The 23,705-nt window shown below is 54.1% G+C and overlaps 1 protein-coding gene across 2 annotated transcripts in view; it reads right to left on the bottom strand.

Moving 5' to 3' along the window:
* The window catches only part of WNT7A (Wnt family member 7A), a gene marked incomplete at both ends in the record, with an annotated part of 67,328 nt that overhangs the window by 25,653 nt on the left and 17,970 nt on the right, over positions 1 to 23,705 (bottom strand). The window contains one exon of one of the 2 annotated variants that reach the window (XM_079934543.1): positions 18,233 to 18,504. In XM_079934543.1, coding sequence (XP_079790669.1) covers positions 18,233 to 18,504 — 272 coding nt within the window. The remainder of the gene's footprint in view (positions 1 to 18,232; positions 18,505 to 23,705) is intronic. The other variant, XM_079934544.1, reaches the window with a different exon arrangement.

Here is a 23,705-nt window from a genome sequence, read left to right as displayed (position 1 = left end):
AGGAGGATGCAGGGCTGGGACCCCCACCGAGGGGAGCAGGGAAGCGGGGTGGGGGTGGGGGGGCTTTCCAAACACAAATCAGCCCAGGTTCAAAGTCTGCCACTGGTTTTCCGGGACATAACCAAACCCACACACCCTCCTTATAGGGCCCAGAAGGTGATCTGCCCATATCTCCCAACCGGACCCCAGACTCCAAACACACCATGTGGGACCTCATCTCCTCTCTCCCTCACTCAGTGACACTGGCCTCCTTGCCTTGGGCTCTTACATTTGCTGTTCCCTCTGTCTCAAATGCTATTCCCCAGACGGCACACTTCCTCACTTCCTGTTCAGAACTCGCCTTCTCAAAGAGGTCTCTCCTGACTCCCTAAGATAAAATGCCCCCTCCATCACCTTTGCCCTCTCGACCTGCTTTACTTTGTCATCATAGTATTTATTAGTCTCTGGCAGCAGATTCTATATATATTTGATTATTTGTTTGTCCTCTGCTTTCCCTCTGGAATGTCAGTTCCATAAAGGCAAGTACCATCTAATACCAGAGCCTAAAATGGTACCAGACACATAAATAGGTGCTTAATAAACATTTGCTGAAAGAATGAATGGATTTCCATTCAGCTGTTCTGGTGATCTCACTGGGATAATGTCCAACTTGCCAGCAATGAGCTCAGCTTTTTACCCATCCATTCACCCAAGCATGCTTCCAAATAACTATCCATTCATCCATCTATCTGTCCATCCATATAACCATTCATCCAACCATCCTTCCAAACACTTTCTTTCTATCTATCCACCTACCCTTCCAAATACCTATCTATACATCCATCCGTACATCCATTCATCCAACCATTTTCTAATATCTATCCACCTAATCATAAATTTGTTCATCCATCCATATAACCATTCATCTAACCATCCTTCAAAATACTGTCTATCATCTATTTATCCATCCAACCATCCACATATCCATCTGCCCAACCACTCAGCCATCGACCCATCCAAACCAACCCCCAGATGGTTAGACCTCCTATCCCGGGGTCCCAGAGTCCCCTACCTTCTCCTTTACCCTGTTCAGCTCATGCTGCCATGATTACACGCAGTAATTCACACTTTCCCTCTGTTATTAGAATGTAAGCACCTTGAAGCAGAAGCTGTGTCTTATCTCTGATTTCCAGTGCCTAACAGAGGGCTGACATTTAGTAGATGTAAGTGAATATTTGCTGAATGAATATATTTTTCCCTTCCCCTTATTTACTTGTTTTGCATTTCCTACTAGACTGTGAGCTCCCTGATAGCAGAGACCTTTTTTTTTTGAATTTTATTTTTTTTATACAGCAGGTTCTTATTAGTTATCCATTTTATACATATTAGTGTATATATGTCAATCCCAATCTCCCAATTCATCCCACCACCACCTTCCGCCACTTTCCCCTCTTGTTGTCCATGCATTTGTTCTCTACATCTGTGTCTCTATTTCTGCCCTGCAAACTGGTTCATCTGTACCATTTTTCTAGGTTCCGCATATATGCGTTAATATACGATATTTGTTTTTCTCTTTCTGACTTACTGCACTCTGTATGACAGTCTCTAGATCCATCCACGTCTCTACAAATAACCCAATTTCAGTCCTTTTTATGGCTGAGTAATGTTCCATTGTATATCTGTACCACATCTTCTTTATCCATTCATCTGTCGATGGGCATTTTGGTTGCTTCCATGACCTGGCTATTGTAAACAGTACTGCAATGAACACTGGGGTGCATGTGTCTTTTTGAATTATGGTTTTCTCTGGGTATATGCCCAGTAGTGGGGTTGCTGGGTCATATGGTAATTCTATTTTTAGTTTTTTAAGGAACCTCCATACTGTTCTCCATAGTGGCTGTATCAATTTACATTCCCACCAACAGTGCAAGAGGGTTCCCTTTTCTCCACACCCTCTCCAGCATTTGTTGTTTGTAGATTTTCTGATGATGCCCATTCTAACTGGTGTGAGATGGCAGAGACCATTTTTTAGTCATCTGCTGGTCTCTAAAATCTTGTGCCTGACACAAAGTAGATATGTTATAAATATTTAGTGAATGATTGAGTGAATGAATGCACACAAGAGAAGAACTATAGCAAGAGTAGAGACTCTGGAGCCAGACTGCCTGGATTCAGAGCCTGGCTATTTTTTTAGCTGTGTGACCTTGGGTGAGTTAGTGAACCTCTCTGTGCCTCAGTGTCCTCGTTTGTAAAAGTGAGATAATACTACTTACATCATAAGTCAGAAGGAGAAAGACAAAGACCGTATGATATCACTTATATGTGGAATCTAAAATACAACACAAATGAACCTATCTACGAAACAGAAACAGACTCACAAACATAGAAAACAGACTTGTGGTTGCCAAGAGAAGGGGGGGTGGGGGAGGGAAGGATTGGGAGTTTGGGATTAGCAGATACAAGCTATTATATATAGGATGGATAAACAACAAGGTCCTACTGTAGAGCACAGGGAACTATATTCAATGTCCTGTGATAAACCATGATAGAAAAGAACATGAAATAGAATATATATATATATATATATTTATAACTGAGTCACTTTGCTGTATGGCAGAAATTAACACAACATTGTACATCAACCATACTTCAAAAAAATTTGTTTTGAAATAGTACTTACTTCACTAGGTTCTTATCAGAATTTTATGAGTTAATATATATGAAGTACTTAGAATAGTGCCTGGAGTAAGCTAAGGGGACATAGGAATTTAAAAATAAAATCTCTATTTACTACCGACCCTCTGGAACAAATACTGAAGACATAGGTGAGAGGAAAGCTTCTGTCTGAGCCTGTACAGTTCCCATAGAAGCCTCCTACAGCACTTCTTCCCCAGCCACGCTGGGATCATTTGGCGACTTACCAATATTATGTCAGGTGGTCATAAGTGCCATGTAGAAAAAGAAAACATGACAGCGGACAGGAAGTGGTGAGGCAGATGGGGGGCAATTTCAAATAGGGTGGTCAGGAAAGGCCTCCTTAAGAAGGTGATATTTGAGCAAAGACTTGAGGAGGGGAGGGGGTGGATGTCCAGATAGCAAACGCTCCAGGCAGGGGGAACAGCAAGTGCAAAGGCCCTGAGGTAGGGACACACCCGGTGTGTTTAAGGAACAATGTAGGTGGAACAGAGTGAGTGAAGGGGAAATAGGAGATGAGGTCAAAGGGGCCCAGGGGTCCAGGTCATGAAGAGCCTTGCTGGCCTTTGTGAAGACTTCGGCTTCTCCTCTGATTGAGTTGGGAGCCGCTGTGAGGTTATGAGCGGAGAGGAGACGATTTAACTTACATTTGAAGAGGCTGCCGGGGCCAAGGCGGAAGCAGGGAGATGGCTTAGGAGGCTGTTGTGCTACTCCAGGTGGGAGATGATGGGGGCAGGGGTGTGGGCTGTGAGACGGGGAAGGTCCTGGACAGATGTTTTAGGCAGAGCCAACATGCTGGATGTGGAGTGTGAAAGGAGTCAGGATGAAGCCAAGGTTTTGGGCCCAGACAACCGGGAGGACGGGGCTGCTGTTTCCTGAGCTGGCAGGGGATGGAAGGCAGGAGCATGGCTGTGGGAGAAGGACCTGCAGCGAGGTTTGGAACAGGTGGGTTCCGGGCCAGCAGACGTCCAGGAGCGGGGGGCAGCTGGATGCACGAGGTTTGAGTTTGGAAGGAGGTCTGGGCTGGAGACTGGACTTTGCGGACAACTGTGCAGGTCCCAGAGTGTGGCACGGGCTTGGGTGGGCTCTCTCCACAGGGAGCAGCTCAGATACCCCCGAGAGACCCAGATGGACCTCACCTGTCACAAAGTGAGGAGGGCCAATGTGGTATTGCAACAGCGTTCTCCCCAGCGAACCCTCTTTTCAGTGAAGTGACAAATCCCCATGGATTCCCAGACCTCTCCTCCCCAAGTCCTCCTAGCAGGCTACACGAATGGTACATGGGAAACATGGAGCTTCAGAGCTAGAAAGATCCTACAGAATGGAATATGGGAATTAAAACCCAACTGTGGCTTTAAAATGACTACGGCTGCTACCACCACTAATAACAGTAATAACAATATTCATACCAATAGCTACCGTCTTCTGAGCACTCACCACCCGAGAGTGTGGGCCTCGGTACTCCCCGGGCATCATCTCATTCACTCAGCATGATGGCTCTGAGAAGTGCAGGTTATCACGGCCTTTCTGCCACTGAGGGAACCAAGGCTGGGGGAGACTACCCAAGGGCACGCAGCAAACAAATGGCAGAGTCAGGGTTTTTCTGGCCACTTTTCTCAGCCGTGTCGTTCCTGCTAGGAGCCCCCAGCCTCCCCCCAACCCAGGACTCTATGCCCCGCAGAGCCCCCCACCCTGCAGGCTGAGCGGTGCCCGGCCTGAGCCTCAGGTATGTCGCCTGAAAAATGGGCACATTTACACCGCTTGCTTGGAGGAAAGCTGTGAGGCTCGGCCAAAGAAAAGTGTTAGAAAAGGTTTCGCAAATTATAAAGTGTTTTTACAAACGTTGTGAGAATCATTATTTCAAAATACGACCAATCCTTCCAGGTCTAAACTAGACACACACACACAACTGAGGGCTAAGAAGAGACCCAGAGAGGACGGGCAGCGCGTGGGCTACAGAAGCAGGATGGCTGGGAGGGAATCCTGGCTCGATGTTTTCTACTTGGGGCACCTCAGTAAACCCACTCTACCTCCACTCTCCTCATCTGTAAAATGGGACTAACCACACCTTCCCTGGGGGATCATTTATGGAGAGCACTAGGTGTGGGGCAGCACATGGTGCATCAGGCCTTGGGAGAGGCGCGCAGAGCAGCTGAGGGCTGGCCTGACCCTGCCCACCCCCAGCCGGCCCTGGGCCTGCCCCCTCCACACGACATTCTGGGGAGATCCTGAGATCAGGTGAGCCCTTCATCTGCTGCAGCGGGGGCTGCCCTGGGACGCTGCTCAAGTCACTGGCTGGACCTCAGCTGCCCATCTGTGACATGGAGTTCAGAAGGACCCCCAAGGTGGTCGGGCCAGTGAAACGGATTCACTCGTGTAGACAGAGCACGGGATTAGTGTCTGGAAGGCACACCGCAGGGTGAAGACTTGAAGAAGGCCCTGTGTCAGGTAAGGGGTCCTTTTTCGGGACATAATAGTACCTGGATTTCTCCTCAAAGGACACACAAGTGTGCAAGATTAGGGCAAGTGACGCTGCGCCTGGGTGCCAATTCCTCCTCACCCCCCGCCCCGCCCCTGCCCACCCTCCACCACTTGGCTCCCCGTCCCCTGTCTGGGCAGATTTGATAACACCCGAGAGTCCCACTCCCCCTGCAGAGGACAAAGGCGGTAATTGTCCCTGGTGGGCGCCTTTTGACTTGGTCTCACCGTGGTGTAACCGAGCCCCCTCGGCTGCACCTCACCTGGGAGGCCTCCCGGGGCCTCGCCACGCCGCCCCCTCCCACCTCAGCCGGTTTCAAATGTGCCCCCTCTGAAGGGCCAACAGCCATGGTGGGGATTCCTTCCAAGAGAAGTGACACGGCCGCTACCGGAGACCCCGCCTTGGGCTGGCAGGGGCCCAGGGAGGTGAAAGGATTGCTCCCCCGCGCTGCTGAGACTTTTCCGGGTCCCTTTAGTGGTGACACCAAAGCCCGAGCCCAGCACCTGCCGCTCCAAGCTGGTCTGTCCACCGGACCTTCCTGCAGCAAGTCACGAGCCACGTGGCTACCCAGCACTGGACGTGAGGACTGAGGGGGTGAATACTCAATCTTATTCATCTGTGATTAATTTAATCTAAATAGCCCCACGTGGCCTGTGGCCACCACACAGGACAGCAGAGCTGCAAGCACTTTAAATGCATTTAATCTTTTAACCCTCACAACACTCTACAAAGCGATCACTGTCCCTGCTTTACAGATGGAGAAACTGTGGCGCAGAGAGGCAAGTGAACATGCCCAAGGCCACACAGCTGAGAAGCAGGGAAGCCGGGAATGGTCTCCGGAGGCCGCCTCCCACACCGGGACAAGCCATCCTCAGTCCATCCCCATCCACTGCACAGCCGTGCTCAGGAAGGCAGAGGACACGCACTCCCAACCCCCAGGCCTGCCAATCCTCTAAGTCCCCTTCTGGATGCCAGCCTCGCACTCACGTCACGCCACGTCGCTGAGAGCACCCACTGGGTGCCAGGCTCCAGGCTGGGCTCTGGGAGATGGCGAGGTGTCTCTCACGCCTGCCCGGAAGGATGAGAGGATCCAGCAGGGGGACAGGATGTGGGTCCCCCACTGCCTTCCCTAGGCTGAGCCAGCCCAGAAAACCCGTGACAGCAGGAGGTGTGCCAGGTCTCTGCACAGTGTGGGCACTCCTGGGCACCTCCTTGCCCAGCCCCTGCGCCCCCCATGGCGGTCCAGGCCCCCTCTCCTGCTGGGGAGGGGCAATGAGCAGAATCTTCTTCTCCACGTGGCCAAGCTCCCTCCTGGCCTGCAAGAGGCCTCTCTCAGGCAGACGACAGTGGCCCAAGGACCGTCCCAGGGCCGCAGCGACCAGCAGCGGGGAGCACGAACAGTGCCAGAATAATCTACAGTCCCCAAACCACCAGACACTGGGGCCTTTTGGGGGCTGGGGACCCCAGAGTCTCCAAGTTGCCCCAAACAGGGGATTGGAGAATCTTAGGACAACATTTTGGAATGGCAGGATGTGAGAACTGGGTCTGAGGATAAACATATCTGAGTCCAAGAAGCCCCAGGGCTGGTGAAACAGTTCAGAGGTTAAGAACTGGGTCTGGAGCCAGACTACTTGGATTCAGACCGTAGGGCAGCACCTGCCAGCTGTGTGGCCTTGGGCAAATTTCTTTACCTCTCTGGGCCTCCGTTTTCCCATTTGTAAAATGGAGAGAACAACGGAGAACGTCAGCCTCACAGGACTCGTGGAGGTTAAGTCAGTATGTACCCCATCGTCTACATTCTCCCATCAAACAGGCACCTGCCCTCCGGCTTATCCCATTTTTCTCATCACAGCTGCAACCTGCATCTTCCCACATTCCTCTACTCCATGGTCCTGGTCCTGCCTGCCGCCCTCCCACCGCCCCCGCCCCCAGCCCTTCACTGACTGCAGGACAGTGACAGCCCCCCGAGGTGGCCCTCTCCGGGCTGAGTTCCCGAGCCCCTCCCAGGCTGGTGTGTCCAGCCGCCCCCTCTGGGCCTGCCCCAGGCCGCCCACGCCCACCCAGACTGGGGTGGGGAGGGGGTCTCAGTAGCCCAGAGCAAAGTGGGGTGCTGAGGACCAGGCCTCACGAGGCTGGGGACCCACAGACGTTTCCCTTCTCTGTGAGAAGGGCTGCTCCTACACCGCCCCGGCTCCCCCCATCTCATCCCCTCCCTCCCCCGGCACCATCCACTGCTATCATGGCAGCATCGCCCACCGGACCTGGCTGGGCCCTGCCCTCGCTGTGTCATCGGAGAAAACTGGAAAAAAACCCTCAGGCCTCGTGGGCGTCCTCCACCCGGGCCCGAGTTGGTTCCCCTCCAGCCCCTCCTCAGTGGCTTCCGCTCCGGACCTGTCTGACTTTTTCCTCCAGGCCTGCACATCCCGGCCTGGTCATCCCAGTGGGCATTCCCCAGTGGACACGTCAGCCCCGCCCAGCCCCACCTGCCCCGGCCAGTCATGAGGGGAGGAGGGGGCAGGAGGACCTGGGAGCCAGGCCCTGGGTGTGAATCCTGCCCCGCCCCCCTTGCTGCGTGTGAATCCTGCCCCGCCCCCCTTGCTGCGTGTGAATCCTGCCCCGCCCCCCTTGCTGTGTGTGGCCTTGGCAGGGCCTCCGTGGTGGTGTCAGTCTCTCATCTATTAAATGGGCCCAAGGAAGGGAGTCTGGTTCTGAAACGATTTTTCTCAGTACTGTCTGGAGACCAGCCTCCTCCACGGGGCAGCAGGGGCTGGGCAGGGGTTGCCAGGCTGAGAACATAAACAGACAAAACGATAACCCTGACCTAATATATGCACCTTATATAAAAGTTAATTCAAAATGGATCATGGAACCTTGAAGACATTCTGCTCAGTGAAATAAACCAGCCACAAAAGGACAGACACTGTCTGATCCTACTCACATGAGGCCCCTAGAGCAGTCAGATTCATAGACACAGAAAGTGGACGGTGGCTGCCAGGGCCTGAGGAGGGCGGAGGAGAGTTAGTGGTTAATGGCGACAGTTTCACTTTGGGAAGATGAGAAAGTTCTGGGGATGGATGGTGGTGACGGCTGCACAACAGTGTGAATGTCCTTAAGGCCACTGAACCAGACACTTAAAAATGGGTGGCATGGTAAGTTTTATGTTATGGGTATTTTACTATAATAAAAAATAAATACATTTTAAAAATCAATTTCAAGGGGCTTCCCTGGTGGTCCAGTGGTTATGACTCTGCACTTCCACTGCAGGGAGCATGGGTTCGATCCCTGGTGAGGAAAGTTCTGCATGCTATGAGGTGCGGCCAAGGAAAATAAGAAAAAAAAAAAAAATCAAATTTGCGAACTAAAAATTTCAATTTAAAAAAGAAACAAACCTTAGTTGGTCGATTTAAAATTAATTAATTTTAAAAAACAAAAGACTTACATGTAAAGCTACAAGGCTTTTAGAAAAAAACACAGGGCAAAATCTTCAGGACCCAGGGCTCAGCAAACAGCTCTTAGCACAAAAGCACTATCCGTAAAAGGAAGAACTGATAAATTGGACCTTATCAAAGTTAAAAAGTTTTGCTCTGCAAAAGAGCCTATGAAGAGGAGGAAAAGACAAGTTATAAATTGGGAGGAAAAAACTGCAAACCACGTGTCTGACAGAAGACTAGGATCCAGAACATACAAAGAAATCTCAAAACTCAACAGTAAAAACCTAATCTAATTAGAAAATGGGCAAAAGACACGAACAGACATTCCACTGAAGAGGACGTACAGACGGCAAATACGCACGTGGAAAGACGGTCCACATCACTAGCTGTTAGGGAAACAGTCATTAAAATCACAGTGAGATGTTGCACACACCTCTCAGAACGGCAAAACCAAAAAACAGTGGTGACCGTCAACGCTGGAGGGGATGCAGCAAAACAGGACCCCTTGCACATTTCTGGTGGTAATGTAAGACGGCACAACCACTCTGGAAAAGTTTAGCCCTTTCTTACAAGGCTAAACGTACAACTACCGTATGATCCAGCAGTTACACTCTTGGGCATCTAGCCCAGAGAAATGGAACCCTGCGTTCACACCAAAACTGTTCACAGCAGCCTATCTGTCATAGCCCCAAACTGGAAACAACCCAGGCGGCCTTTTAACAGATGAACGGTTCCATGCTGTGAAACACCACTCGGCAATAAAAAGGAACAAACTATTCATAAATGCAACAAGTTGAATGAATCTTGAGGGGCTTATGCTGAGTGAAAAAAGCCAATCCCAACAGATTACACACCGTACCATTCCATCTATATAACAATCTTGAAATGATAAAACTGTAGAAATAGAGAACAGATTAGTGGCTGCCAGGGATTAGGAGGGGATAAAGGAGGGAGGGAAGGAGATCTGGCTCCAAAAGGGTAGCACAGGAATCCTCACAGTGGAATGTTCTGTGTCGTGACTATACTGATATCAATACCCGGTTGGGATACTATATAATTTTACGAGCTGTTGGGGAAAACCGGGCCAAGGGCACATAGGATCTTTCTGAATTCTTGCAACTGCACATGAGTTGACAATATCTCAACATAAAAATTTGAATTTAAAAGTGCAAGAAACCGGGGCTTCCCTGGTGGCGCAGTGGTTGAGAGTCCGCCTGCTGATGCAGGGGACACGGGTTCGTGCCCCAGTCCAGGAAGATCCCACATGCCGCAGAGCGGCTGGGCCCGTGAGCCATGGCCGCTGAGCCTGTGCGTCCGGAGCCTGTGCTCCACCACGGGAGAGGCCACAACAGTGAGAGGCCCACATATCACCAAAAAAAAAAAAAAAAAAAAAAAGTGCCAGAAACCCATTTAAGTTTTAATTTGAGATAAATAATGAATAAAGTTTTGCTATAAGTATGCTCCACACAATATTTGGGACATACTTGTACTAAAAAATATTTGTTATCTCAAGTTTAACTGGGAGTCCTGTTTTTTATCTGGCAACCCTACTCCTGGGAAATTGCCCCAGGTAAGAGGAGACACCTGTCACGTCATTCATTCACTCAACAAATATTTCTTGAATACTTACTATGTGCCAGGCACTGTTCTAGGCACAGGGGATACAGCTGTAAACTCAGGCCACCCCTACCCTCGTGGTACTGACATTGTAGTGGGAGGACAGAGGGAATAAAGACGTAAAGAACTGTGCAAATAAAATCGTTTCATATGGTGTTAAGTGTTATAGAGAAAATAAAGCAAGACAGTGTACAGACAGAGCCGAGGTGGAGAAAGGGGAGGAAAGTCAGAAAGTGAGAGAGGGCTTCCCCGGGAGGGCAACGTCTGAGCAGAGACCTGAAGGAACAGCAGGAACTAGTTATGCAAACAACTGAGGGAAGGGCCTTCCAGACAGGGGAAACAGCATGTGCAAAGGCCCTGAGGCAGCAACAAGCTTGGCGGACTCCAGGAGCGTGTGGCTGGAGACATAGTTGGTGTCCAGTGGTCCTAAGAACCCTGTATTCCCTACCCCCACATGTCAGAACTAGAAGACCCTTCTGAGACACGAGGTCCCACCATGGGAGAAACTGAGGCCCTGGAGGGCCGGGATCTGCCCAAGGCCACCCCTGGTCCAAGTCCCTCAAGTTCCAGCTGGAAGCCTTTGCATCTGGGAAGGGAAGAACCCACACCTGCACCAGAGCTGGAGCAGGAAGGGAGGGCACGGCGGCCTGCGGAGGCCTCCTCACAGCCCGGCCTGGTCAGCTGGCTTCAGGCCAGGCAGGGCCTGGCTCCTCGGGCCCTCAACGTGCCACCACTGACCATTCTATCCGGTCAAATATGCAAGTGGCCCTCGGGACAGCAGAGGAGAGCATAGCTGAGCAAGCCTTATCGGGGCCCCGCCCCAGCTGCCAGAGGCCAGGTCCCTGGTGTCCCCTGACTCACAGGCCTGCCTGCAGCCAGGGCAGGGTGGAAATCCAGCTCCCAGGAGCACCCAGACCAGACAGGGCAGGGCAGGAAGGGACAAGACCAGCACCCTCCGCGCGCAGAGGCTGGGCAGGGACTGGGAGGTGACTCTCGTTTGGGTGGAATTCCATCCCCCTGAGCTCACCTCCCTTGGAGCACATTCCAGCAGGGGCCAGCCCCGTCCCAGCTGGGCCCCCATCCCCAGGGCTGCCTCTCTTGGGCTCAGTCACCACGCTCCCAGGAAGGGGTTGTGGAGGCCCCCTCCCTCCCTGGGGCCCCCAGAGCTCCCAGCACACTTTGCCCTCAGTGGCCGGCAAGGCCTCGACGGCACCCCCGGCCCGGTGCAGTAGCATCAGCGAGGCGCGGAGAGCCCGGACCCCCGGCCCCGCAGCCCAGCTTCCAGAGCCAGGATGCAGCAGAAGGGGGCTCTGAGCTCAGTGCTCAGGGATGCATCTACAAGGACCCACCTCCCTGTCTGCTCTTCTGTGTCCCATAGCCCTCCTGCCCCAGTGCCCATTTCCTCAGGGCTGTGGCCGGCTCTGGGCTTTCCCACTAGAATCTTCCTGCTGGCCAATCCTGCCAAATGCCAGGGCTTTGGCAACTGCCTCGCGTTGGTGGCTGCCAGGAAGTGGCTCCAACCAAGACCTCTCTCCAGGCACCAGTGGCCCCTGGGCATCTCCATGTGATGCCCACAGGCTCTCCCACTCACATGCCCAAAAGCACCCTAATAATCATCTCCCCTCAAGTCCAGACTCCACACGCCCCAGTGCCTGACCCCAGTGAGGTAGAGCGCCCACCTATCCACCCCAAGTGCAACCCAAGGCGGGTCCTGCCTCTTCTGCTCCAAAACAGCTATCCCTCCTGCCTACCCGTGGTCCCTGCTGGGTGGGGCACCAGCTGCCACCCTGGCAGGCAAGGCCCTGCACTTGACCCCAACCACCTCTGCAGTCTCATCACCCATCATCCCCTCTCCCCAGATGCACGCAGTCCGCCCCCACCTAATCATGCCTTTTCAGGACTTCATGCTTTTATAGATGCCGTTACTTCTCCCTGAACTGCCCTCCCCCCCACCTGCCTTGTCCACCTGGTGGACTCCTACTTATCCTTCAAAGCCCTACTAAAGGGTCCCTTCTTCTTGCCCCAAAAGTGTCCAGACTCCTCCGAGAAGAAACCGTACCCTCCTATGAGCTCTTACGCACCTTCTGTGTTGCATTTCTCCTGCGGTGTTTAGCCCTGAATCATCATTTTTGCTCCTCTTAAATGCCTCTGTCACCAGACAGAGCCCCTTGAGGGCAAGAAGCACGGTGAGTTCATATCCTCACTGCCCCAAAGGTGGGAAAGAAACGATTCAAAGCCACAAAGATTCCACCATCCAAAGATTTCAACCCGGGGCTTCCCTGGTGGCGCAGTGGTTAGGAATCCTCCCACCAATGCAGGGGACACAGGTTCAAGCCCTGGTCCAGGAAGATCCCACATGCCACGGAGCAACTAAGCCCATGCGCCACAACTACTGAGCCTGCACTCTAGAGCCCACGAGCCACAACTACTGAGCCCGCGTACCGCAACTACTGAAGCCCACGCATCTAGAGCCTGTGCTCCACAACAAGAGAAGCCACCACAATGAGAAGCCCACGCACCGCAACGAAGAGTAGCCCCCGCTCACAGCAACTAGAGAAAGCCCGCACGCAGCAACCAAGACCCAATGCAGCCAAAAATAAATACAATTTTTTAAAAAAACAAAGATTTCAAACAGCAATTTAAAGTTTTCTTATTGGCTCCTTCGCACTACCACCAACTATGAGCTATACCTTCAACCGTTAATAAGAAATACAATTCAAAGTTACTCCAGTGCAAATTTCTTGTGAATCATTTTTTGTTTGTTTCTTAAATTGCAAATTTAAAATTTAGATTAACTCAAGTTAATCTAAAAAAAAATGACTTCATTAAAATGTACCTATACTTAAAAAAAAAACAAAAAGATTTCAACCCACCGCTTCTGACGCCTCTCTCCCTCCCAACCAAAGATCCTGATTCCAAGCCCCCCATGTGAGGGTGTAAACCTAACATTCTACAGTCCCAACCTGAACCGTCTGTGATTTCAATGCCAAAATACCATGGCCCTAAAATTCCAATAGAGATAGACTCTGATTCAAAAATCACGTCCCCAAAGGACCTGTTGGCTTCCCCCATTCCTGTCTTCTACTGTGACCCCCTCTGATTCAACCCTGCAGACCACACAATTGCACAAGACAGTGCCGGGGGGAGGCAGGGCACAGACACCCCCAGCCCTGCGGCCACATCTGCAGGTGAAACCCTGGCTCTGCCTGGGCCGGACCCAAACCGGAGACCTGTGAGGGCAGGTGCCCCCCCCGCGGCATTATTCCTCTTGATCTGCCAGCTGAGTCGGGGGCACCCTGCCACCCCAAGGGCCGCCCGGAGGACAAGCCCTGAATCTCCGCTCACTCAGTGGGCCACCACCTCGGCTCACTCAGCGGGCCACCACCTCGGCTCTGGGACACGCACCCCTTCCCCACCTCCCCCTCCCCCTTTTCTCTCGCACCAGCTGCCAACAAGCCCCAGAGCCTGTGGTCAGGTTGAGTCTTGTCTTCTCACAGCAGGAGGAGGGAGCCGGTGATAAACACATCTGTGATCCTTCCCGAGACGCTCAGCCAGGGGCGGCTGCGGGCTGGCCCCTCTCCTGCCGGTTCCAGCTCCACTGTGCATGGGGCCCACGGAAGCCTGTTGTGGGCAGAGTTTCTGGAATGGGGTCCCGTGCCTTTGAATAAATGGCAGGCCGCAGGATCCTGGGGGTCTCCAGTGTGTGCCCTCGCCTGGCCCTGACTAGCACCTGGGATCCAGAACAGACCAAGGATCATAGTGCCATTTGACAGATGAGGAAACTGAGGCCCCCAGAAGGGATGGAACCCAGAGATGATACACACTGAGCCTTACCTTCCCCAGGCTAGGCGGCTGCCCTGCTCCTGGCCGCTCGGATCTGTGTCTGGGCCCTTGGGGTGCCCCACGTCTGGGAGCGAGGGGCTAGGCTGGGAGACCACCTTCCTGCCGTGCCCTGGCCAAGGGGTGTGGCCACTGCCTTGCATAGCTGAGGGCCAGTCGGGATCCTTTCTGGGCCTCTGTTTGCACCCCCAAACCACAAAGGGGCTGGACTGGTGGTTAATCAGGCCTTTCCTGTGTCCACTGGGGAGTCCCAAATTCTACCTCTTGGCTCTGGAAAACATACAGTGCCTGGCTGAACTGCCCTTCCAGGAGGTGACCCTCAAGCGTCCTCCTGAACCAGAGTGGAGCTAGGCAGCAGGGGATGGTGGGAGTGCAGGGGGCACCCTGAGCTGGGAAAACCATTCCTGCTCAGAAGTGTCAAGTGAGGCCCAACCTGCGCACCCCACCAAGGATGCCCACACCCCGTTCCTGACACCGCCCAAGGCCTCGCTCTGCTGCCCTGGAGTCAGTCTCTGAGACTTCTGACCCGCTGCTCCAGAACCATCAGTGGCTCCCCAGTGACCGTAGGGGACTCAACCATTCACTCCGCACGTACATAGAGCGCCTCTATACACCAGGCCCTGGGGTGCAGCTGTGAATGTGATGCATGAGGTCTCTGTCCTTAACAAGCTTATGATCTGGGGAGGGGAAAGGCTAGGAAGGGGTTGAGAAGGAAGTCTCTCTGAAGAGGGGATATCGGAGCTGGAACTCAAGCCGTAAGGACAGGGCAGCCCTGAGGGGAAAACACGGCTCTCACTCCCTGGCCTGGAAGGTGACCTTGCAGCCCTCTGGCTGCAGCCACCCCTTCAGGGGCTCACAGACCAGCCAGTCTGGGCCCCTGGACTGGCCCCAAGCCCCTCCTCTGGGCCTTTGGCCACTACCTGGGTTGCCCCTACCTCTCTCCTCTGCCAAGCCAAACCTTGGAGTAGGTGGGGTCCACCTACTCCAAAAAGGCCCCTGAGGTTGACCTTACAACATATGATGGTCCCATCATCTGCATCACCCCAGAGCTGCCCTGAAAAGCAAGCACAGCCTCAAGCCTGCTGGCGCTGGTGGCTCAGGAAACCCTCTCCCATGTGGAGAGAAGGGAACCCTCCTACTGTTGGTGGGAATGTAAATCGGTACAGCCACTATGGAGAACAGTATGGAAGGTCCTTAAAAAAAAAAAAAAAAAAAAAGAACTACCAGGGCTTCCTTGGTGGTGCAGCTGTTGAGGATCCGCCTGCCAATGCAGGGGACACGGGTTCAAGCCCTGGTCCAGGAAGAGCCCACATGCCGCGGAGCAACGAAGCCCATGCACCACAACTACTGAGCCTGCGCTTTAGAGCCCACCAGCCACAGCTACTGAGCCTGAGGGCCACAGCTACTGAAGCCCAGATAGCTAGAGCCCATGTTCCACAACAAGAGAAGCCACCACAGTGAGAAGCCCGTGCACTGCAACAAAGAGTAGCCCCTGGTCACCGCAACTAGAGAAAGCCCGCGCGCAGCAACGAAGACCCAACACAGCTAAAAATAAAATAAAATAAAATAAATAAATAGAACTACCATATGACCCAGCAAGGCCACTCTTGGGCATATACCTGGAGAAAACCATAATTCAAAAAGACACATGCACCCCAATGTTCACTGCAGCACTATTTACAATAGCCAGGACATGGAAGCAACCTAAATGTCCATCAAGAGACGAATGGATAAAGAAGATGCGGTACATATATACAATGGAATATTACTCAGCCATAAAAAGGAATGAAATTGGGTCATCTGCAGAGACGTGGATGGACCTAGAGACTGTCATACAGAGTGAAGTAAGTCAGAAAGAGAAAAACAAATATCATATAATATCGCTTATACGCGGAATCTAGAAAAATGGTACAGATGAACTTATTCACAAAGCGGAAATAGACACACAGATGTAGAGAACAAATGTATGGACCCCAAGGGGGGAAGGGGGGTGGGATGAACTGGGAGATTAGGATTGACATATATACACTACTACGTATAAAACAGATGTATAGCACAGGGAACTCTACTCAGTGCTCTGAGGTGACCTAAATGGGAAGGAAATCCAAAAAAGAAACCCTCTTCCGCCTGATGTGCGTGGGACCTTCCTTCCCCCAGCTGAGCGCTCTCTCCCCTCATTCTCACTGTGGCTGGACCAGGTAGCCACACAGGAGGAAACAGGGGGAGACGGAAGCCACTTGTCCCTCTCCTGTCCACTCCCAGGGATGAGAGCTTCAAGGCCAGGAGGGACCCCATGACCTATGACCTCAGCCCTAGGAAGTGATCTGACCGTAGAAATCGGGAGGGATGAAGAGCTGAGAACCCTGGAGGAATGTGCCGCCCTGAGCAGGAGCTTCCAGCACAGGGCAGGGCCGGCAGGGCCTTGCAATCTACCCCGGCCATCATCCTAGGACAGACCAGGTGAGCAGCCTGCTGCGTGACTCACCGTGGCCGCCTGGGAGGCTCTGACACACCAGATGTGCCCGGAGACTGCAGAGGAGGGAGGGAGGGAGGGAGGGAGGGAATCCCAAGGCAGGAGGAAGGGCTCCTGGTGCCTCCCATTCGTCTGTACACGGGTGGGCAAGCCACCCCCCAACACCACTTACCAGACAGCTCCCTCCCTCGGTCTGGGGTCACACCCACCCTGTGCTGAGGACCAGCTGTGTGCCAGCCCTGGGGAAGGGCTCTCCTGCCTTCTCCCCGCGAGGACACTCCTGCCATCTCTGCTTCCTTCCCAGGAAGAAGCGAGCAACAGAGCTCGGATCTGAACCCAGGCAGCCCACCGCCAGCCCGCACTGTGCAAAGGACACCAACCCGAGAACCAGACGCCAGGCTTCACATCCTGGCTTTGCTCCCGATTAGCACGTGACAATCCCCCTGTTCCTCCATCTCTTCACCTGCAAAATGGGATAATGAGGCCACCGTTCACAGGGACGCTGTGAGAAGCACAGGGAACTCAGCTTGTCCTGTTTCATGCACAGGACTGAGCGAGAGGACTGCTGGCCCACGGACATGTTCTAGCCAAACCAGGTCAGCTGGCACCCAAATGGGCAGCTCGAGGCCCACCCTTAGCCAGCATGTGTGTGTTTGAGCTCCTATAGCAATCCTCTTTCTTTTTTCCTTTTTCTACATTTTTTAAGAGTCACTGGTGACGACCAATTTTAAATGCCAACGCCTAAAAAAATAAGTGCTTGTGCATGAAAATCTGGGTCTAAAACCAGAGGATGAGGCCACCCTGGGCCGGCATTCCCGCACAGCCTCCACGGGCTGGAGCCAAGCTGGGGGCCCCACGGATGGGGCCTGTGTTCCTTGGTCTCTACAGCCCTGGGCACGGTTTCCCCCATTCTCTTCACCGCTGCTCCTGCCTGGCCCCCCCAGTGGTGCCCACACACACCCTGTCACTGCAGTGGTCCGTCCTCCACCCCGGCGGCATGGAGCCCTCCCTCCCTGTCTGGCCTGGCCCATCAGAGCCCCTCCTTGCCCAGTACCTCCGGGGCCTGCGGGTCCTCACACAGGCAGGATCCACCCTCCTGTGACAGCCCCACCCCATAGGCCCTCACTGTACTCTGCCGGCAAACCTGTCTGCTCCCTTGCCTCATGGGATAGGGTGCCCATCCCCTTTGAAAGCCAGTCACCTCCATTAGAAACATCCTGGCACAGCCTGGACTCTCTTCCAAGCTGAGCCCAGAATCTAGGAGGATCTGAGGAGGCGGTGAAGAGGGAATGGTCACCTCCATTATTTTGAGCTCCAGATCTTGGTTAAGGTGACCAAGGATACGTCACCAACCCTGGCATCTGCCCTACAGCAATGACTCCTACTGCACTCACCTCAACTCCTCCCCACAATCAGAGTTTTGTACAGCTGATTTTGTGGGCCCGAGGATGACAGTTCACATCCGTCCCTCTTTCCATCTTGCTGAGTTACATCCAATGTTTAAACAGAGATTCGATTATTCAACCTTGTCAGTAACTGACAAGTGTCATGCCACACAGAAATCCTGACCAGCAGCAAATCGACAACAGATGCAAGCAGAATGAGGCTACGGGCAGAGCCCTGTGGCCCATCGCCAGACACCCAACACCAGTTGTTATGAATAAGCCATTTTGCAGCATCTCTGCAAGAGCCGCCCGGCTCCCCTCCCTAGCTGCCTACCTTTCGGCCTGCCTCGTTATTGTGTAAGTTCATGAGAGTCCGGGCATTCTGCTTGATCTCCCGGGCATCCACAAAGACCTTGGCGAAGCCGATGCCGTAGCGGATGTCGGCAGAGCAGCCACCCCACTTCCAGCCCTCGTCCCGGTGGTACTGGCCTTGCTTCTCCTTGTCGCAGCCGCAGTCGCTCAGGTTGCCCTGGGTGCAGGCAGCAGTGATGGCGTGGGCCACGCCGGCTGCGATGATGGCGTAGGTGAAGGCGGCCTCCCGGCTCCCTGCGGGGACAAGAGTGGAAAGGCTGGGCTCAGGTCCAGGGCGTCCTGGGATGGGAAGGGAGGCTGAGCTCACTGTCGGGGCACCACAGAGACTGACTGAGCGCCCGTTCCTCACTCCGAGAAAGCTCCGTCCCAGGCACCCCCATCACGCACATCCCCGTTGAATCCCCAGTCACTGAACGCCCTTGGGGAGTCGACGGGGCAGCGGAGGAGAGAGGCTGGAGACCAGAAGAGGGATTCCTCTGTGGATGGCCACCCACTCCCCCCAGGCTGATGTGGCCATGCCCGCTGCACACACGCACAGCACTCGTGGCACCTGGTGGCAAACTGTAACGCAGCACTCTGACCGCCACAGTGCACCCAGGCTCTGGAGCCAGAGGCCTAGGCTGAAACCCCAGAACATCGGTCTGTAGCTCTGCCACCTTCAGCCGCCACCACCCCCTCCCTGTGTCTCAGTCTCGTCGCTGGAAAGTGGGGACACAGCAATAGTCCCTTTCTCATGGGGATGATAAGAGAGTAGCGTTTGTCCATGTGAAGCTCTCAGCGCCCTGCCTGGCTCGTGGCACCTGCCTGACACAGCAGCTCCTGTGCTCGTGGCCTTGCTATCGCTGCTGTGTCACCTGCTGTCTAGAGGTCTGGACCCCCGTGGCCCCCTCACTCGACTGTGAGCATCTCCAGAGAAGGCTGGGACCTGCATCCTCGGGACTCCGACTGACAGAGGGGACAAGGGCTGCGGGAGGGGAGAGGGACTGCTCGTGGGCAGGCAGGAGGGACGGGAGAGCAAAGGGCCAATGGGGGCCTGGGGAGCTGCTGAGGCGTCGCTTCCCCGCAGGGCTTCCCAGCTACGTGGAGGTGGAGATGGCCCTGCTGGGGGGCTGGGAGCCACATGTTAAGAATTTACAAGGGCCCTGCAGGGCGGTGCTGAGCTGTTAAGTGGGGTGGAAGGGTCCTGAGTAGCTGGGGTGCAAGAGTGGGGGGCGGTCACTTAGGCCTGGTGCAGATACGCCCTGCCACCCAACCTCCCGGCCTCCCTGGGTCCCAGAGCGGCACCTCCTGCTGGGATGGAGATGAACCCAGACCCCGTGCCTAGGGTAGGCACTCAGCGCGTTCGCTCTCAGAGCCAGGGTGGGTGCAGGTCAGGGAAGCACCCTAGAGGAAGAGGCCCCAGGGATGGAGAAGTCTCTCAGGACACCGTCACCCCGACTCAGGTGGACCTTCTCACCCGTCCCTCCTTCACTTCGCCGCCCCTCACCCAGGCTGCTAGGATGCCAGCAACCTGCACGCCGACCCCTGGCCACCGCATCCACACCCTGCAGACACGTAGGCCTGTCCACCTGCTGGACCGACGGCTTCACTGTGCCGACGCCTGGCCCTGACATTCCACGGCGGCCCTGTTAATACGGGGGTGCTGGAGCCCATACGCCCAGATTCAATCCCAGCTCTGCCACTGACTGACCGTGACTTGGACCAGTTCCTCCTCTGCCTGAGCCTCCGTCTCCAGGCACCAGCTCACACTACTGAGAATCAAACCCACGAGAAAAGGATACACTGGAGGAACCAGGCGACAGCGAGATTAGATCCTCACAGACATCAGAGAAAGAATCATCAGGTGCAGAGTATACAGAGAATAAGATGGGGGAGGAAATCTCTGTTCCACCACTTTCTGGCTGTGTGACCTTGGGTGAGTCACCTAACTGCTCTGTGCTCCAGTTCCTCTTCTACAAAATAGGATGACAACCGCTCACTTTAATTAGGGAGGTCGAGAGAACTAGAAAGAATTAACAAAGGTAAAGCATTTAGCAAAGGGCCTGGCATGAGACAGTGACCCCAAATATTAGATTTATTACGATTGCTATTGACGATGGTAATAACGGTCCCTTATAAGAAGGCTGTGAGGTATGGAGTAGGAGTTTTCATTTGTTGAAGAAACTGAGGCCAGGAGAAAAGTCTGGTTCACCCAGGCCACCCAACTGGTGGGCAGCAGCGCTGAGCTGCAGTCGTGGCCTCTGGACACCCTGTTCAGACCAAGAACTTTCTCCGGGGAGCAAATGACTGCAAAGCGCAGCGGCCCCACTGGCAGCCTCCGGCAGCTAAAGGGAAACTGTATCCCCTTTATCAGACTCAGAACAGAGCAGCAAATTGAGGAAGGGTCGGAGCCTGGCCCGCCACCTGAGACTTGCCCTTCCCCCAGGCTCTTCCCTGGGGGTGGGGGTGGGGACAAGTGTGTGAGGTTCTACCATGCAGCAGGCGGAGGTCCCAGGTATCTCTGAGCCCTCTGAGCAGCGCATGCAATGCACATGGCTTCTGCTCCTACCCAGGATCCCCCAGCACATCCCAAGGTGGGTGGGAGAAGGGCGGCTGCACCCGGCACACACACAACTCCCTTGAGTTCAAGGTGCACTCCTAGACCAGAGTGAAGTCCATCCTGGGCCATGGCCTTCCCTCCCCACCAAGCTGGCCCTCACCTCCGCACCCACGGCCCCCGAGAAACAGAGGGACCGTTATTCTTAGCTTCTGAGCTCCCCGGGACCCAGGTACTGGCTGTTGCAGTCCAACGCTTCCAGATGCTAAAGGGTCACTGCTGACCCCTGCCATTGACCTTGACCTGGGCCTTGCCCACCAGTGTTAGACTAGGACTGCCCAGTCCCCATACTTCCCCCTCCTCACTGACCACCAGGAAAGCTGCCCTGGGCAGTGGGCTGGCCGTGTAACTAATGTCAGGCCTGTCAACCTGTCTAAGCCTCTGTTGCTTCCTCCATGAAATGGGCTTAGCAGCATCAGGGGCTGGTGAGTGGACAGCGCCCGGCATGGGGTACGTGTTCCATAAACACTGGCCGCTGCTGCTGTGATCACGATTACCACCAAGTCCGTTTTGCCTCGTTGAGCTCCAGGATGCACTGAAGGACACGATAGCCTCACACAGAGGCCAGTGTGTGGGGCTGACCCAGACTCCGGCTGCCCAGCCAGACTTGGGGGGTCCCGAGGGAGCAGGGCCCGTGTCTGTCTGTCTCCCGCTGTTTGCAGTCCCCACGATAGTGTGTGACGGATGAATGAATGAGCAGACCTCACTGCCAACCCCACCCCGCCAGAAGCTGGGTGACCCTGGGCAAGTCACTGGGCCTCTCTGATCCTCCATTTCCGTATCTGTGAATCTCACCCAGCTGGCACCCAGCGGGTGGGGGTCCCAGGTATCTGTGAGCCCTGGGACCAGTGCATGAATAAACGGTAGTGAGTATTATAATAATTACAATGGATGGAATTACAGGCCCCCTGAGAGGTACAGAGAGAAACTCCCCCGCTTCAGTTTTCTCCACGGCCCTCCTGCCATTTTAGACTTATTTGTTTGTCGTCTGTTTCTCACACCACAGCCACCACTCCTGCTGCCCCTACAGCATAATGTCCTTGAAGGCAGTGCTTTGTCATGTGCCCTTCGTGTCCCCAGGGCCTGACATGTAGGAGGTGCTCAGTACATATCTGTTAGATGAACAGATGGATAGATAAAGAATGAATGAATGAACGCTCCAAGCAGTGGCCAAAAACCAGGTGAGTTTCATTTAGTGCTTATTACTGGCCAGGCTCCGTGCTAGGCGCTTTGGGAAAGTGTTCTGGTCACCTATTTATAGGGAAACCAGCTGACTGAGGTTCAGAGAGGCTCTGACCAGGCAGGTGCAGAGCAGCGATGGGCTCCACCCGTTCAGCATGACCTCCCCCAGGGCGTCAGGACAGAGTCTGCCCAAGGCCTGGGGTTTCGGGGCTTTTCAGTGCAGGGAGAAGGTGGCAGGAAAGTAAGCTTTGTTAAGCACCTGCCAGACCCACCCTTGGGGGTGTTGCCCAACAGCCCCGTTCGGTGGCCACCATTCTCCACAGTGTTACCGATGAGGAAACCGGGGCTCTGAGAAGTAAACTGATTCACTGAGGCCGCCAACCCAGAAACTGGGATTCCAGGCCCAAGCTGGCAGTGTCCTCCCTCAGCCCCTGCTCCAACCACCCTTCCAGCTCCTCGCTGCGTGGCAAAGCCCACGGTCGAGAGAGATTCCTTTGCCTTAAGGCAGCAACCCTGATCAAAATGCCTTTATTTCTGCCATTCAACTGTTACCAGTTAAAACATCAATAAATTTATAGGACGCATTCAAATAGGACGGCCTCCTGAGAACAGGGTTTGATGGCAGAAAGAAGGTAGACGAGCATCCCAGAATCTTACCATCGCAGATTCCTTGCGTGAGAGGCCATCTTAACCTCCATCCGTCCATGCCTCCTTCGCCCATCCCAGGTAAGCAGCAGTTCCTTACTGTATCTGTGGGCAACTGAGGCTCGAGGAGGTGACTTACAGAGGCAGAGCCAGGATGCAAACCTAGGGGTCACAGGCCTCCAACCACTGCGGAGGACACCCCCGACCCTGACCACGCTCGGAGCTCCCGGGACAACCCCACCCTCAGCCTGGGGAAGCCCCTCCAGTTGGGCAATTTCCCGAAGCTGTCTATTTGTCTCTTACTGGCTGTCTGCACGGGCAGTTCTAAGGTGTGTCTTATTGCTGCAGAAACAGAATGAGGTGATGGTCCCAATGGCACACGGTTCATAAGAAGAACAGCAAAGTCATAAAATGCTTACTATTTGCCAGTCTCTTTCCTAAGCACTCAATACAGATCAATTCGCTTCACTCTGGCGACACTATGAGGTGTGGAGCATTTTTATCTCCATTTTACAGATGTGGAAACTGAGGCCCAGAGAGGCGTGTACTCTGACCAGGATTCAACCCTGGTCAGCCTGGTTCCAGAGTCTGACCCTGTCTCCTGCCTTAAGGTTACGACACCCACCCCAGTCCTACTGACTCCTGGCCCAGGCTCTTGCCCGACTCTTCCACATGGGGCCAGTAAGCAGAGGACACTGGGCTTGGCTTACTGCCCATCACTGACCATTGCCCCTCCAAGAACAGACCTAGCCCCCTCCTGCCTGGACCACCTACCTCTCCCTCCTGTGCACGAGCAGAGGAAGAACCTCCGTCACACCTTGCCTCTCCTCGGCCCCCCTGACCGAGCCACGTGCCCTGTTCCTTCACTCAACAGATATTGCTTGAGCACCTACTATGTGCCAGGCACTGTGCTGGGGGCTGGGGAAACTGAGAGGAGGGATTCAGACATGGCCTTGGCTTCTGAGGGGGCAGAAAGCAAGACACATCACTCACTCAGCGGCAGCGGAGGACT

Source organism: Stenella coeruleoalba, assembly GCF_951394435.1.
Source record: "Stenella coeruleoalba genome assembly, chromosome: 10".
NCBI lineage: Eukaryota > Metazoa > Chordata > Mammalia > Artiodactyla > Delphinidae > Stenella > Stenella coeruleoalba.
Note: the sequence above shows the minus strand (reverse complement) of the source record. Positions and strands in the feature narration are given on the sequence as shown.